At 45.3% G+C, this 16,014-nt stretch overlaps 1 protein-coding gene across 1 annotated transcript; it reads right to left on the reverse strand.

The window, feature by feature from the left end:
* Window positions 1-5,239: 5,239 nt before the first annotated feature.
* LOC121003868 (deoxycytidine kinase 2) lies at window positions 5,240-15,670 on the reverse strand. The gene is made up of 7 exons (XM_040435799.1): window positions 15,509-15,670; window positions 14,135-14,250; window positions 9,662-9,855; window positions 8,911-9,058; window positions 8,696-8,811; window positions 8,132-8,231; window positions 5,240-5,952 (listed from the first exon to the last, which is right to left on the reverse strand). The coding sequence occupies exons 1-7, from the start codon at window positions 15,600-15,602 to the stop codon at window positions 5,926-5,928; spliced, it is 795 nt and encodes a 264-aa protein (XP_040291733.1). The 5' UTR covers window positions 15,603-15,670; the 3' UTR covers window positions 5,240-5,925.
* Window positions 15,671-16,014: the final 344 nt, after the last annotated feature.

Below are 16,014 nucleotides of genomic sequence, written 5' to 3' on the forward strand. Positions count from 1 at the left end.
GACTAACTCAGATACCGACCGGCATGAGGTCAGGTATCTGGTTAGTCTTCCCTGGGAGGGAGAGATATGTGGCGAAACCAACCTCGCCACTGGGTTTCGGAGGGGCCTGGCTACCAGCCTCTTGCCTCAGGATTATGGCCCATACTAACTTTAAAGGAGCAGACAGACCGGCCGCACAGCTTAAATCTGTCTTTGCAATTGTATTTTGTTATGTGAGGGTACACAGATAGCTAATTTTATTGTATTTGTGTATTCTGAGTGCCATTCCCCTAATGATATGCACTCAGACTTGAGCTATCTGGGAATATGTTAAATGTCTGTGTTTGCTGTGGGGGTGTGACATTGTGTGTTTGGGTGGTGATTCCTGTCCTGTTGTCCCCACATGTGTATTGGCGATTTCCCTTTGTCTTGAGAGATAATTGGATTACTCCTCGGGTGTCTCCAGGGCAGAGAGGAGGAAACCAGGATGCATTGTGGGGATGTATTGTGTCTGTGTATCCTGCAGTGCTGCATATCTGTCCTGTGTCACAGTCTTCATTCTGGTCCCCTAGGGGCGTGTCCACCAGATGGGGACCTGCATAAATACGGGCGGGTAGCCCTCAATAAAGTGTTCCTGTTTTACCCTTTATCATGTTGAGGCTGATGTTTGGGTAACTGATCGACGCTGGGGATTGCTATACGCTGGGAGATTTGCTATACTCCCCTGGCTATAACTACTAGCTCTTTTAAGAGCTGTTCCTGCTCTCTGGTTTTAGGAGAGGTTCACCCACTGGAGCCTTGTCGTAGGTCCAGGGTGGGTAGGAGACGGTGAGACCTCAACCAAGCTTCGGCGGTTCGTGGGGTCTGCAGCGCTTACGGTGTCAGGTGGAGTGCTTGGAGTCCTCGGAAAGCACTAGGAGCAGCTATCAACGGAGGTACCCGGTCGGGGTGCCAGGAGATCCGTTACAGCGGCCATCTGGCTGGTCAGACAATGGGCATGACTCATCCTTCCTTATACAGGGATGGGGTGTGTGCATTGCACTGTCCAGCCACGTTGATGCCCTCCCCTGTCCTTTGACAAGTATCTGAACTTTCTCATCTTCCTGTATCCTTGTTACATGAAGTAAGTGGTCAGGTGATGGGCTAGCCCCTTTCTATTGTTACTGTGACTAAATAAAAGGTGAGCAGACTGTGGAGGAGGGGGAGTTGCTCAGCAGAACTTAACATGAAAACACCTTTGGCTGACTGCGGTTGAGATTTTTGCCTTTCCTTACACAAAGACATTGGAGAGCGGATTTCTAATATTAATATTTCTACAACACTGAATCAAATTTGCAGGATAGCAGGCCAAACTGGATGGACAGATGTCTTTTCAGCCTTCTAAACCATGTTATGGTATGCAACTGTACATTGCTGTATAAAAACAAACCGAGAGCATGATAATGTTATTAAAATAGTTGTCGTGGATAGCTCACCACCTTCCTCTGTATGGCAAGGGTGCTCTAGTCAGGGAATTGATCACCCAATCAGTCAAGGGAAATAAAAATGGATAAAGAATGAGTGGCACTCACTATATGGGTCACATCAACAGCATTTAATGGCCGCCAGCTCAACAATGAAGTATAAGCAGCAGAAAATATACAACATATAGTAAAGACGACACAATGTTAAAATAACATTAAAAATACCCCTATAAAATATGAAAAGTGCAGTGCACTGGTGGTAGGGTCCTGTATATAGGGAAAATCCTCTATATATAGCGCAGTCTGGTAGATAAGAAATCCTATCACTTTGGAATACCTCTTTTGCAATCTTGTATTGAGCAAATTCTATAATATCACTAGTAACAATGTCCCTTTAAATGAAGGCGATATGCATCCAAATAATTGGTGCCGAGGGTACTGTCCCTTTAAGTGAATGTGGATAATATCACTAGGTCTGGACCTTTTATCAGGTATTTGAGATCCTCCGTAACCTCTGGTGCTCAATGCTGTGGGAAAATATCGCTTACCGGTATATGTAAGTCCCCGGCAATACCGTTGTTCAGCTCACCGCACCGCTCGAAGTTACTTCCGGCGTCCTCGCTCTCTGGTGTCTGTCACGTGTTCTCCAGAGATATCGCGGGACTTGATAGCTTGATTCCGGCCACTGAGGAAGGGGAGAGAAGTCCCCGAAACGCGTCTGGCGCTATATCTCTGCTTAAAGCAAGAATCCGGATACGATTGAGACCACATAAACCATCTTTTAAATTTGGAGCGCTCCAATTCTTTCATTCAATGTGAGTACCTCTAACAGGAACACCGGAATCAAGCTATCAAGTCCCGCGATATCTCTGGAGAACACGTGACAGACACCAGAGAGCGAGGACGCCGGAAGTAACTTCGAGCGGTGCGGTGAGCTGAACAACGGGATTGCCGGGGACTTAAATATACCGCTAAGCGATATTTTCCCACAGCATTGAGCATCAGAGGTTACGGAGGATCTCAAATACCTGATAAAAGGTCCAGACCGCTATATGTGATATATTGTGGACATTGAGAAACTAACGGACCTAGTGATATTATCCACATTCACTTAAAGGGACAGTACCCTCGGCACCAATTATTTGGATGCATATCGCCTTCATTTAAAGGGACATTGTTACTAGTGATATTATAGAATTTGCTCAATACAAGATTGCAAAAGTGGAATATTGGTAAAATACCTAAGTGATAGGATTTCTTATCTACCAGACTGAGCTATATACAGGACCCTACCACCAGTGCACTGCACTTTTCATATTTTATAGGGGTATTTTTAATGTTATTTTAACATTGTGTCATCTTTACTATATGTTGTATATTTTCTGCTGCTTATACTCCATTGTTGAGCTGGCGGCCATTAAATGCTGTTGATGTGACCCATATAGTGAGTGCCAGTCATTCTTTATCCATGATAATGTTATATCTGACATTTCTTTCAAAAAGGTAATTGTGTGCTTACTAGTTCATTTTCCAGGGTTCATACAGCCACTATATAATAAAAGACTGGTGCACACCATCATTTGTATGGATTTTATATAGTCACTGTCTTACAACAGAAACATAGAATCAAAAACTGCAGATACTTTCAATGAACCAATAAAATGACCTTCTTAGAAGATATTGCAGACACAAAGCACAGACATCGCGCTACATTTTTTCTGAAAGAGTAAAAATACTCCTATTACCATTTTTGAGGAGTATGTTCCGCCGATGAGGAGTACGAAATTTACAGTAATTCAAATAGTTAATACGAAGGCCTACATAACATTAAGGGGTTGCTATTTATGCATGAAAACCATTACTAGTATCTAGAACTGTCTTCCATGCATAAATGGCAAATTTAGACAATTTTACATTTAGCTGAGGTCCCTGTTGCTCTGAGGGGGTCGGCACCACTGAGGTCCCTGTTGCTGTGATTTTATGAGGTTTAAAGGGTTTTTCCTAAGATGGATATTTATCACCTGTCGTTAAAAAAAAGGACCTCTCACCTCTCCTGATTTGTCTGTTTTGGTAACTACTTGCACCCCCCACATGTAATAACAATCCTGGAGGATCTATTCTTATGACTTTATGTTGCACCATTCCTCTTATTAGTTATGAATGACTTGCTGGTCGTTTGCAGTGAAGGTCCAGATGGGGGTGTCACCGCACAGCCTGATATTATTCAATCAGTGCTGTCAACTGGTAACATCCAGCTGGACCTTTATTGCAGACTACTAGCAATTAGTTCATAAGTTCTAGTAGGAATAATAAAGTAATGGTACAATATAGTCACAAGAATTGACTCCCCAGAATTGTTATTGCATGGGAAATGCAAGTCGTTACTAAAACAGACATGTCCCTTTCAAGTACATGATCGCTGGGGGTCCCACCTTGGTTACCACGTTCTAGTGTTCTCTGGGTCAAGTATGGATAGGTAAATAGTGTTGATCTTGGGACAATCCCTTTAATTTTTGCTGCTGTTTCTGTGCTGCTAGTCACTGGGGTTTGCCATCCATCACGTGGCCATTGCTGCCCACCAAAGTTACGTCCTTGTAGATGAGCTCTCAGGTGGGTATGTTGGTGCCACTGGGGCTGTTTGTAGACTCTGAAGAGACCTGAGGCACTGGCGGAGCAGGACACAGGCACAATGGATGGTGGTGCATGCTGGTGCCAAGGGCACAAGCGAAAGACCTGGGCACATACCTTGCAGGGCCAGTCACATGTTGTGGATCTGGATGATGACATCACACAGTGATAACCACTGATCTAGGGAGCAGCAACCTTTGGCACTCCAGCACTGCTGTGAAACTACAACTCCCAGCATGCACACTTGCTCAGCTGTTCTTGTAACTCCCAAAGAAGTGAAAGGAGGATACTGGGAGTTGTAGTTTCAGCACAGCTGGAGTGCCGGAAGTTGCTCATCCCTGATCTAGAGGCTGTCATTTTATGTTATGCTTGATCTTGCTATAAAGGGGAGTTTGTCTTCCATTGCCCCATCTCATTCCACAAAAAAGCCACCACCGCTGTGGGTATTGGATTATACAGTTTTACAGTGAAGTACTTCATGTGCTTGGCAGAGGGACTATGTCCTGGAGGCTGTAAATGGCCACATGCGGCACCGCATTACAGAAGAAATCCTTATAAGCATCTGATGGAACATGCTGCAATGAATCCTTGATGGATTCATAAGAAAGGTGACAGTGGTCTACGGGTGACAGGTCTGTCGTTATGGAGGTCTCCTGTTGGCGTGTCCAGCGCTGGGACCCCCGCTGACTTCTATAAGCAGGAGTCTGAAGCACTCAGCCACTTCTCCTCACTGCGGTAGTGAAGACGGTCCCATAGACCTTCTATTGAGGCCATCTTCACTACCGCACTCAGCAGGAAGGAGCGCTCGGCTGAGCACTTCAGACTCATCACTATAGGGTAAAAACAAGGCGCTCAGACCACCACTTACCCCGCCAGTAAGGATCGCGCACCTCCTTCCTCCCTCTTCAGAGCGGTGTGTCCTAAGCTCCAGCAGCCCGCTCAAACTGACCAATAACAAAGCTCCTTACTGTAAAGGAGCCTTGTTATTGGTTGTCTCAGGCAGCAGCATCGCTGCGCTGCCTGCGCCGTTCACAGCATTCACTATACTTATGAATGGCAGGGAAAAGTCTAAGGCGTATCGGTACGCCTTAGACTTTTTCCAGGGAGTAAAATGGCCTGAACAGGCGTCTATGACGCTTGTACAGGCGTTATTGCGACCTCTGGACATACATTAGTAATGAGGACTGAAAACCAGCACAATATAAATAATTTTTTTTTTTTAAATAAAAGTAACTCAATGTAAATTCCGTAGAGCACCTAATATATAACAAAGCAATGCAGTTTCATGAAAGAAGTTACACTATAAAAATTTATTTCATAATATTTGTACAGACAAGGGGCTGTCTCATCTTGCCATTACTAAAGCGAAATTAGACAGTCCTGACCACTTGCCAGCTGGAAAACAGCAGAGCTCTGACGCTCGCTGCATCAGTGACTCCTATTGCGACTCATTGGAGCAACGGAAACAGTGTAGCACAACAAGCCATCTCCGAGTTAAGGAATAAGCACAGCTTGTTCTATGCTGTTGTAGCTCCCATGGTGGTGCATGGAAGTTATGAAGCAGCGATAGCCGCCATGCTGCTCAGTTTCCCGGCTGGCTGGTGGTTGGGACTGGGCCTCATATTGCCTTAGCAACGGCAACCCCTTTAAGCCAGAAGCGCATATTTACATGCAAATATATACAAATGCTAACAGCAAAAGTTTAAATAGTTAAATTATGAACATATAAAATAAAAATAAAAACAACAAACACTTAAAATGGAGGAAAATTCAGGAGGCAGAAGTAGAGGATCACTAAATTCCAGCTAGACGCCAGGACTCAAGTTTCGATCAATATATTAATTTGAAGTAGTGGTTATAGGGATAGAAGAAAATCTTTGACCTAAAAGGAAAAAAATTTAAACAGACAGATAACAGAATTACAGTAATTTGACCATGTCAATGTCAGACTTCAGTGACAAAAGTGAACACCGTCAATGGTGACTCTACTGGCATTTAATATCTTGAGAAAGTTAAAGGGGTTATCCAATCCTATAAAAAGCCCCTCACATTGAATATACTTACCAGGTTCCCTTACTCCCTTTGTGTGTGGGGTGGTGGGAATGGGACAGGGGCAGGCAGGGAGGCTCGTCCCTGTCTGCCTGTGTGAGCTTTCACAATCCCGGCACTTTCCTATAGTGTACAAGCACAGCCACCACTGATTGTAGGGTGGTCATATCTATAGAATCGAGCAGTGTATAATGTGATGGAAAAAGGAATCCAGCCAGCAAAAGGAAGGAATATGGATAACCATACATGAGAAAGTTAATACAAAGCACTTACTAATGATAAATGCCACTTGCCGAAGAGACAACCCTTTTGGGGTGAGGGAACAGGGCCTCGCTTCACACTGCACTCCAGCACCTGCCTTCCTTCAGTAGCCCCAGTAACAGAGGTAATATGGCCTCTGCCAGTTTTAACACCGCTATTTGCCTCACTGCAGAGCTGATCTGGGGCTGCCAAGAACCAGCAGCTTGTACGGACACCTGACCCTAGTGTTCATAGCAAGAAGTGGCATTTCCGCTTCCTGATCTGTACATACAAGTATTGATTGTCTACTATGTGGGAAGGTACTTGATGGGGTTACTTACAATATATGTATTCTGACAACCAGTCTGTCAGGTCTACCCAGAGAGTAAAATTCTAACTTATATTGGCAAGCTGGGAACTCTTAGGAAATATAAAACGTAACTTTCTTTTTACAGATAAAGATGCTCAAGGAAGTATAATATATAAATGGAGGGCCAGATCAGGTACAGTTTGGTGAGGCTAAAGGGATCAAATGAAGCTCACAAGTCTCAGTGGTGATGTGAACTCCACATTGCAGACCCTAGTCTGTTCAAGGGGAAAACCTAAATGGCTGCAAGCGACCCCCAACCTCTGACCTATGTAATCCACCCTAACAGACTAACCCCTAATGTCTCCAACACGTTTTACCAGTCATCCAGCTGATCAGGGAGCAGCATTGTGGGCCAGTGCATTACTGAGTGGCAAGCGAACACTGCCTGTCATTTCCATTTGCACACCTAACTCCGCCCACAAAAGGGGCTCATCGACACAATCAACCAATGGCAGGAGGAGACATCTGATCTCCCATTAACAGTAACGCCATCAAGTACCTCTTTACAAAAAGGACAATATTGGGTTGTGTGAGGTACATTATGGAATTGCTTCCTACCAAGGCACAAGGTGATCAATTTGGATGTGTGTGCCTCATAATAAATAACCTCATCATGTACCTCACATTAACGCCATGTTGCCCATTATGTAAGGAGGTACATGATGGGGTTACTTATTAATGCGCCACATGGAGGTACTAAAGTAATGAGACGATGTGCCTCACATTAAAGTGACCCCTGTTATTTATATAATATATGGCAACAATGGGGTTAATGAGTCACATTAATGTTCCTCTGTGCTGCTAGCCAGCTGCAGTGCACATCAGATGCAAGCAGAACCCTCCACTTACACCATTCTTTCACATTCCCTGAAGGGGGACACTATACTAGTTACTCTACTACTCCTACCATTCTTCCTGATTACATTTTAAGTGTTGGCAAATACAATGTAAATCAGTGTCTATAGCTGTGACTAATATGAAACTACATGTCCCACCATCGCCAGAGAAGACTAAGATTTCAGAGCAGGTGCACTGTAAGAAAAGGGACAGCTTGTGAAGTCATTCCTATGCATCAACTCTTGAAAGGACACTGGAGCAGGTTTTCCCAGGAAGGGCAGAGACATGTTTGGGAGGATGGTGCCCTATGGCCTAACAGCAACTGAGAGAATAGGAATCCCCTGTATGGCATGGAATAGCCCAACCCTGCTCCCACAGCTCTCCTCCCTCTGACACCCCCCCCCCCCCTTCCAATTGGAACGTGTTGTGTACACACCATGTTCTATAATGTTCATGCCTTAGTATTAAAAAAATATAAATAATAATACAATATTAAACTGAACATCAAAGTATCGATATTTCCATACCCAGTGTAACCCTAGTTACTATTTTTAGAAGAACTTACCTGGTCAAGTAATGCTTCTTGTTGAATCTTGTCATTCTTGAAGTCATCATTGACATCCAAAACAAGAACTGGTGTGTGTCTCAAAGACTCAAAATCCAACCTAGAAGAAAGGAAACAGCGGAAGTATGTTGAAACTTCGCCCAGTCAAGTGGGCTTTTAAAGGGGTTGTCCAGCCTCTGGATTTGATGAACTACCCCAAGGACAGGTCATCAATATCACGAGCTGGACAACAGTCTTAAGAATTTTTTTCAGAACTGAATGCAGTCTTTTCTGTCTGGCCAATTGAAAAGAGCATCATACAGACACACTAGGAAGTTCATAATGCCTCACCAAGGCTACTTTCATACCTCTGGTGTGAAATGCTGGCATAGCTTTTCCAGAAGACAAGTGGAGAATTGCCTGGACACAAACTGCAGCAGAGAATCGGCTGGTTCTCCACTTGTCTGCGTATGGATCTCCACCAGACTACATTATACTTAATGGGGCCGGCAGACATTCCATCCGCATCCAGTGCCTGCCGGCAGACAGTTTGCCGTGAACGTAGCCCGACATAGCAAAACTTACTGTAGCGTTCTGTTGTACAGCCATTTCTCATGTTTATAGTGCAGGCTTTCCAGGTATTCTAGTTCAATTCCTTGTTCCTCCTCTCTGCCTCGTGAATGAAGTCTGCCCATACATTTCTGAGTATCATGGAAAGACAACAATAATTACAGCTGTATTGAAAGCCTCTGTTTTTTTAGGTTATAAGCCATATTAGTGAAGTACAAGTTAATCCCTACCTCTGGAGTTGCTCGGAGATATATAATTCCATCCAGCTCAATTTCACTCTCAAACTGGTTCAGAAGCCATGTGTGCCAGTCCTGATAGATGGCCCACTCCGTCTCAGTGATGCTCCCGTCTTCAAATAAGCTGGATGCAAAAACGTACCTATATGGGCAATAATATAATGTCTCACAACCTGTTCTCTTCAGGAACACATTTTTCTACACCAATTAAATGTGCACAGCATAGATAGTAAATGGTCTTTTATTAGTACAAATCAAAATCTTCATATAAAATACACAGGAACAAACAGGACCCTATAACTGGATCACAAGTAAATGTTAACTACAGTCCAAGGTGTATAGTGATGCTAGAACAGATATCTAGTAATACCAATATAAAACCCTGAGCTAGGATACAATATACCATAAGTACATACCAGCAAATGTGTATATAGATAGACTTATGGTATATTGCATCGTAGCTCAGGGTTTTATATTGGTATTACTAGATATCTGTTCTAGCATCACTATACACCTTGGACTGTAGTTAACATTTACTTGTGATCCAGTTATAGGGTCCTGTTTGTTCCTGTGTATTTTATATGAAGATTTTGATTTGTACTAATAAAAGACCATTTACTATCTATGCTGTGCACATTTAATTGGTGTGGTTGATTGTATGCGATTGTGAATGGCACTTATGTACTTTTGAGCTGTTCATTAGGGGTCACATTTTTCTACTAAAGAACCCCCACAAGGTGCTCACCGATCGCTGTAGACAGAGCGTTCAAAGAACTGTACAGGGTGCTCAGCTTCTCTTAGCTTGGCAGACACTGGCTTCAGCTGAGCCCTCACACGGCTTAAGCAGGCATACGTCTGGAATGTGTAAGCCCATCTGGTTGGCTTGTCGTACAGCATTTGAAGGAGGTTTCCACCGCTCTTTTGTGATGTAGAAAGTTCCTTAAGAGGAAAGAAAATAGGCAAAAATAATGTACAAACTTCTATAGCCATAAATTAAGCATAATGTAATCACAGTCCTATACAGCTATAGTGATGTGATACTAATGATTGTTTTAGAACACAATGACTCGGCTACCACTATCCAACTCCATTTATAGCGTTTGCATTTACAGCACCCACATGATGCCTCCTTACAGTCAAAACAATATAGCACAATTTTTCTCTCTTCTGTTGGGGGTAGGAAGGGAGTCCAAGGCTCAGTGATTTTTCTAAGCCATATATATCCTTACATTGTACACTGTGCTGCAAATTACAGGCACAGCATGAGGACAGTGCAAGTACCCCCTAAAAACATGGCATGTTACCGATGAGGTTGCACAGGCTGTGAACAGACACTAGAATCACTGGGGAGATTTACTTGCTAATATAGCCAATAGTGCAGGGTGATTTACTGGCGTCATTGGTTTAAGTGACAGGTGCCCCCATTTGCAACTCCACCCTCAAAATATCAGGCAGGATAATGCTATACGGGGTAGAAAGGGTTTATAAATAACACATGCATATATTGTACTCAACTTGACAGTCCAGAGGCCTTGCAGTACTGGATTGGAGAGAAATACTAATTTTTAACCCTTACTCCCTATATAAAAATCTGCCTAAGAAGTGCCTGCGTCTTATACGTCAGTCAGCAAATGACGTAGCAGTGCGCTCATATAGCATTCTGCTGGATCAACTAGAGGTGTGTGTCTGTATACTTCTCTCCTATCTGCACTGATCAGAGATCGGTGTCCGGGAGAGAGAAAGGTGAGCGATCATGGAAAGGACTGAGAAACAACCCTCCCCATCCTCAAGGAGATGAAAGCTCAGATTAACGGCAGCTTGGGGACCTTTGATAACGTTACAAGTCAGCCAGATCAGGAGGAGAATACAGCGGCCGTAAGTGCACAGAAATTACACTTTATATTAAACCCAATTGTGTGAGTATATAATAATCTAGCAGAACACTACAGAGCAATGATAGGAGACACAATAACTTGGATAGGTACATTTAATGAGGTGATCACGTGCACCATAGATACAACATCCTCCATGCTAGACCCCCAATTTATTTATTTATAGTGGACAACCACTTTAAATGGATTTTCTGGGACATTGATATTGATAACCAACCTACAGGATAGGTCATCAATATCACAATAGTGGGGGTCCGACACTGCAGGCAGTCAGCTATTCAAGACAACGGACCAGGGTGTGGTTTGCAGTAGGGCTGCAACGATTAATCGATAATAATCGATAACTGGATTCGTTGTCGACGAATCCAGTTATCGAATAATCGCCGATTCGTTGCTATGCGGGCGGTTTACTTTAAGTCACTGCATCTTTATTTTACCTTACAATCGTGACGCTCCAGTAACAACTCTGCAGGCAGAGCGGAGGGCGGCGTAACTTCACTTACTCATGTGACGCGCCTGCTCCGCCTCCTTCATTCATAAGTGGGCGGAGCAGGTGCGTCACGTGAGTAAGTGACGTTACGCCGCCCTGCGCTCTGCCTGCAGAGTTGTTACTGGAGCGTCACGATTGTAAGGTAAAATAAAGATGCAGTGAGTGATTAGTCTGCTGTGAGCAGCCGGGGCTGTTATGGGTAGGGGGATCGGTCTATGGCATTTCTGGGGAAAGGAATCTGTGCACTGCTATGCCCATAACAGTGCACAGATCCCTCTCTCCATAACAGCGCCACGCACAGATCCCCCTCTCCATAACAGCGCCACCCACAGATCCCCCTCTCCATAACAGCGCCACCCACAGATCCCCCTCTCCATAACAGCGCCACCCACAGATCCCCCTCTCCATAACAGCGCCACCCACAGATCCCCCTCTCCATAACAGCGCCACCCACAGATCCCCCTCTCCATAACAGCGCCACCCACAGATCCCCCTCTCCATAACAGCGCCACCCACAGATCCCCCTCTCCATAACAGCGCCACCCACAGATCCCCCTCTCCATAACAGCGCCACCCACAGATCCCCCTCTCCATAACAGCGCCACCCACAGATCCCCCTCTCCATAACAGCGCCACCCACAGATCCCCCTCTCCATAACAGCGCCACCCACAGATCCCCCTCTCCATAACAGCGCCACCCACAGATCCCCCTCTCCATAACAGCGCCACCCACAGATCCCCCTCTCCATAACAGCGCCACCCACAGATCCCCCTCTCCATAACAGCGCCACCCACAGATCCCCCTCTCCATAACAGCGCCACCCACAGATCCCCCTCTCCATAACAGCGCCACCCACAGATCCCCCTCTCCATAACAGCGCCACCCACAGATCCCCCTCTCCATAACAGCGCCACCCACAGATCCCCCTCTCCATAACAGCGCCACCCACAGATCCCCCTCTCCATAACAGAGCCACCCACAGATCCTCCCCATAACAGTGCCATCCACAATTTGTTTTCATATGGCCTTTGAACATAATTTTTCAAGTAAAATCTTATAAACCGCTTTGTTTTGTAATTGTCGTTTTTCCCGATTAATCGTAGAAATTAATCGGCAACTAATCGATTATTCAAATAATCGTTAGCTGCAGCCCTAGTTTGCAGCTTCCATTCACAGGCACAGTGGACACAAGACTCTGCTTCCGGCTCAGTCGGCTGTATGGTTTCAGTCACCAAGTGGTGGGGGTGCCCGAGAAGAGTTAATCAATATCCAGAAACTCCCTTAAATAATCAGTTGCTGCTTCAAAATAAGAATATATCTTCTACAGGTGACATTCTGCAATTTCTTTAATAATTACATGTTCACAGTATGTAGCGCATGTTAAAGGGGTTGTCCAAGTTATTCTTTGTATGTTTCTATCTAAACAAAAGTTATGGATTTTCAATTGATTCACTTCTAGAGTGGCCCCTTTCTCATACTTGAGATCACCTTTACCTGCTCTGATGACATTCTGTGTACCAGCCTAGGGCTGCAGGAGGAGCGGTCCACGGAACATCACTGAAGTCTGACCTGTGGGCTGTGCTTGCTGGAGGGAAAAGCCACGCCCCCGCACACAGGTCATCACTACTGATGTCTGCAGGCTTAGCGGTATCAGGCTCCACCCACCCAGAGCTGACAGCGGTCAGGCATCCCCAGAGACTAGCTTGCCAGTTTATATGGGCCATAGGAACATCAGCACTGAAAAGTAGGTGGAGCTTGTTGGTACAAAGTCTCGCCCCCTGCACGTTACTGGAGGCATAATGTGGAATGGCTCAGTAATAGCTTTTATAACCTGAGCAGAAGAGAACTTCGTCACAGTGAAAGGTAATTGGGGGGGGGGGGGGGTCTCTTACTGGACTGGAACAGTTGAAATACTCTGCCTGTATAAGGACACAGCCAGGCGTCTATGGCCAGGACAGCAAACAGGTCTGTGTGAGATCAGTGACTACTGGGAAGATGATCTGTCAGCTAAGAGAACCAAGAAAGTGCAAGGGGAGGGGAAAGGCAGTCTTAGCGGACACCCCCCCCCCCCCCCCACCAAATATTTATAAGGTCACAGAATGTTGTTACATGCACCACAGCTGCATCACCTCTGGGGTCTCCAGACTCCATCTAATGTGGTGAGGCAAAGAACGATGAACGGAGTGGGTCACACAAGCAGCTGCTCTCCATTCAGTTCTATGGGAGTTAGCCTAAAAGAGTGCTTGGCTGCTTCCATAGAAGTGAACCATGCACACGGGCAGCCACCTGTTAACTCACTCTGTGCCATTGGTGGGACCCGCATCCAGTGTCTTACATATCAATACCCCTCATCTTGTGAATGTAAGTTGTGTTGAGCGAAGCGAGCTTTAGATGCTTCATCCAAAGTCACTTCGTTCAGAATAATGCTGTACGGAGATCTGTCTCCATACAGTATTAGAATGTATGGGCTCCAATGAGCCGAAGTTTGTGATTCACAAACTTGCATGTGACTTCACAAATTGATTTTTAAAGTGAGAAAACCACTTTAAAACCAAACTCTGCATTGGTTCTCAGGTACTAGTTGGAACTAAAGCAGAGTTCTGTTTCAAGTTTTAAAGTGGTTTCCCACTTTAAAAATCAATTACCGAAGTTATTCAACAAAGTCACAAGTGACTTTGCGAATAACTAACTTTGGCTCATTGGAGCCCATACATTCTAGTACTGTATGGAGACGGATCCCCGTACAGCATTATTCTGAACAAAGTGACTTTGGATGAAGCATCTGAAGCTTCTTGGCTCAGAACTAAATGTAAGCTGTACGCAGGGCTCCAATACCTCATGCTCATTTTCACTAGTCTGGACGTTGCACCACTTGGCAATGGGTTCAGGAACAACCTCCCATTCATCATTCGCTTTTTCGAGAATTCTGACAAATGTTGATTTTCCAGCAGCTGTGGAAACATAATATGAAAAATCAATCATTCCAAGTTTTTTTTATTTAAGGATTTGTCTCACTTCAGCAAATGGCATTAATCATGTAGATAAAGGGGTATTCCGGTTACATTAAGTTATGTGGATAGGGGGTTAGATCAGCAGGACTCCCATGGGGGCTCCGTAGCCCCTGAAATAAACAGAGCGGCTGGTCGGGCATGTGCATGGCCACCCCATTCATATCCATGGGAGTTCCAGAGATATCCCTGGAATTCCTATAGAAGTGACTGGAGCGGCCACACAAATACCTGACCAGCCGCTCTGTTAATTACAGGGGTGCTGCAGGGGGTACAGGCCACCTGTTTGTGATGGGTCAGGGTCCCCCACTGATCTAATCGTTATCCCTATCTCATGGAAGAGTATAACAAAGTTTACCACTTTAATACACGGCACTTACTAATGTATTGTGATTGTCCATATTGCCTCCTTTGCTGGCTGGATTCATTTTTTCCATTACATTCTACACTATTCATTTCCATGGTTACGACTACCCTGCAATCCATCAGCGGTGGCAGTGTTTGCACACTATAGAAAAAGGCACCTTCCTCTCTGGTGGTCGGGACCGTAGACAGGCCAGCGCCTTTTTCCTACAGTGTGCAAGCACGGCCACCGCTGATGGATTGCAAGGTGGTCATAACCATGGAAACAAGCAGTGTATAATGTGATGGGAAAATGGCAATATGGATAATACATTAGTTTAGAGCCAAAGCCAGACCACCCAGAGAAGCCCAAACCCACTGCAGTCTGCAGGTTCCATCCAGCAGGGCCTTTAGAAGCAGTTCTGCCCAAAGAACTTATACCTACAGATTATTATGGGTACCACCCACAATGAATAGTGGGGCACCCCAGGACCCCAATGTTCCTGAGCAGATGGTTGCTTACTTACAATTATTACAAGATTAATTAGAAAGAAAACCATTTAACCCTAATAAAGAAGTTCTAATTAGTAAGAGTAGACTTAATACTCCTGGTGACTGGAGGCCACACGGGCACTGTAGCCATTATAAGGGGTGGGAAAAACCCGCCAGAACTTTTAAGCAGTTGATCCGCTCCAACCAATGCAAAGTGGCGGGAGGACCCGGGCTCAGGGCGCCCTCTGCAGTCAGGCCTCTCCGGTGTACGGTACCTACTGGATTTTATACACTGTACATCCAGGTGACCTGGCTGAGGCGCCAGTCTAGTTAGGTCACTGAATTCAGGTAGGAGTACCACACTCACCAATGTTCCCCTCTATAGAGATCTTCTTGCTGCGCTTCTGGAAGCTGAGGTCCAGGCTGGGGCTGTAACACGTCCTCTTCGGCGGAGTGGCCATAGCATTAGCTAGCGGGCGGGAAACTGCTGCAGGTGCTCAATATAACGGGCGGACTAATGACTCGGCAAAGGGGCTTAGCTAATAGCTATGAGCGGCATGACACAGGCTGCTGTATATAAGGTACAGAAGCTCGCCCAATCAGACTATGGCAGACATCTCTGCAGCTAATCAGAGTGCGGTAGGCCTGACTTCAGCCACCAATCAAATTAGACGGGGCGTCGTAAAAAGCGCGGGATGTTCGAAACTCAAAATGAGAGGAATTCTGTGGACACAGCGCTGTGGGTGGCAGCTAAACCCCGGCCCGGTGACGTCACCGGCAGGCGGGAAATTGACGGCGGAGGCAGCTGCTGTGTGAGAGACGTGCGCGCGCTCTCCCCTCACATGGCAGTGAAGTATCCGCGCTGAACAAACC

The sequence above is a fragment of the Bufo bufo genome, chromosome 6 (genome assembly GCF_905171765.1).
Source record: "Bufo bufo chromosome 6, aBufBuf1.1, whole genome shotgun sequence".
Lineage (NCBI taxonomy): Eukaryota > Metazoa > Chordata > Amphibia > Anura > Bufonidae > Bufo > Bufo bufo.

Coding starts and splice junctions, on each gene's coding strand:
- LOC121003868 (XM_040435799.1), bottom strand. CDS start 15,602: ATGGCCACTCCGCCGAAGAGGACGTGTTACAGCCCCAGCCTGGACCTC. Junction 14,251..15,508: donor CTCTATAGAGGGGAACATTG/GTGAGTGTGGTA, acceptor ATGTTTCCACAG/CTGCTGGAAAATCAACATTT. Junction 8,232..8,695: donor CTGTACAACAGAACGCTACA/GTAAGTTTTGCT, acceptor CCTTTCTTCTAG/GTTGGATTTTGAGTCTTTGA.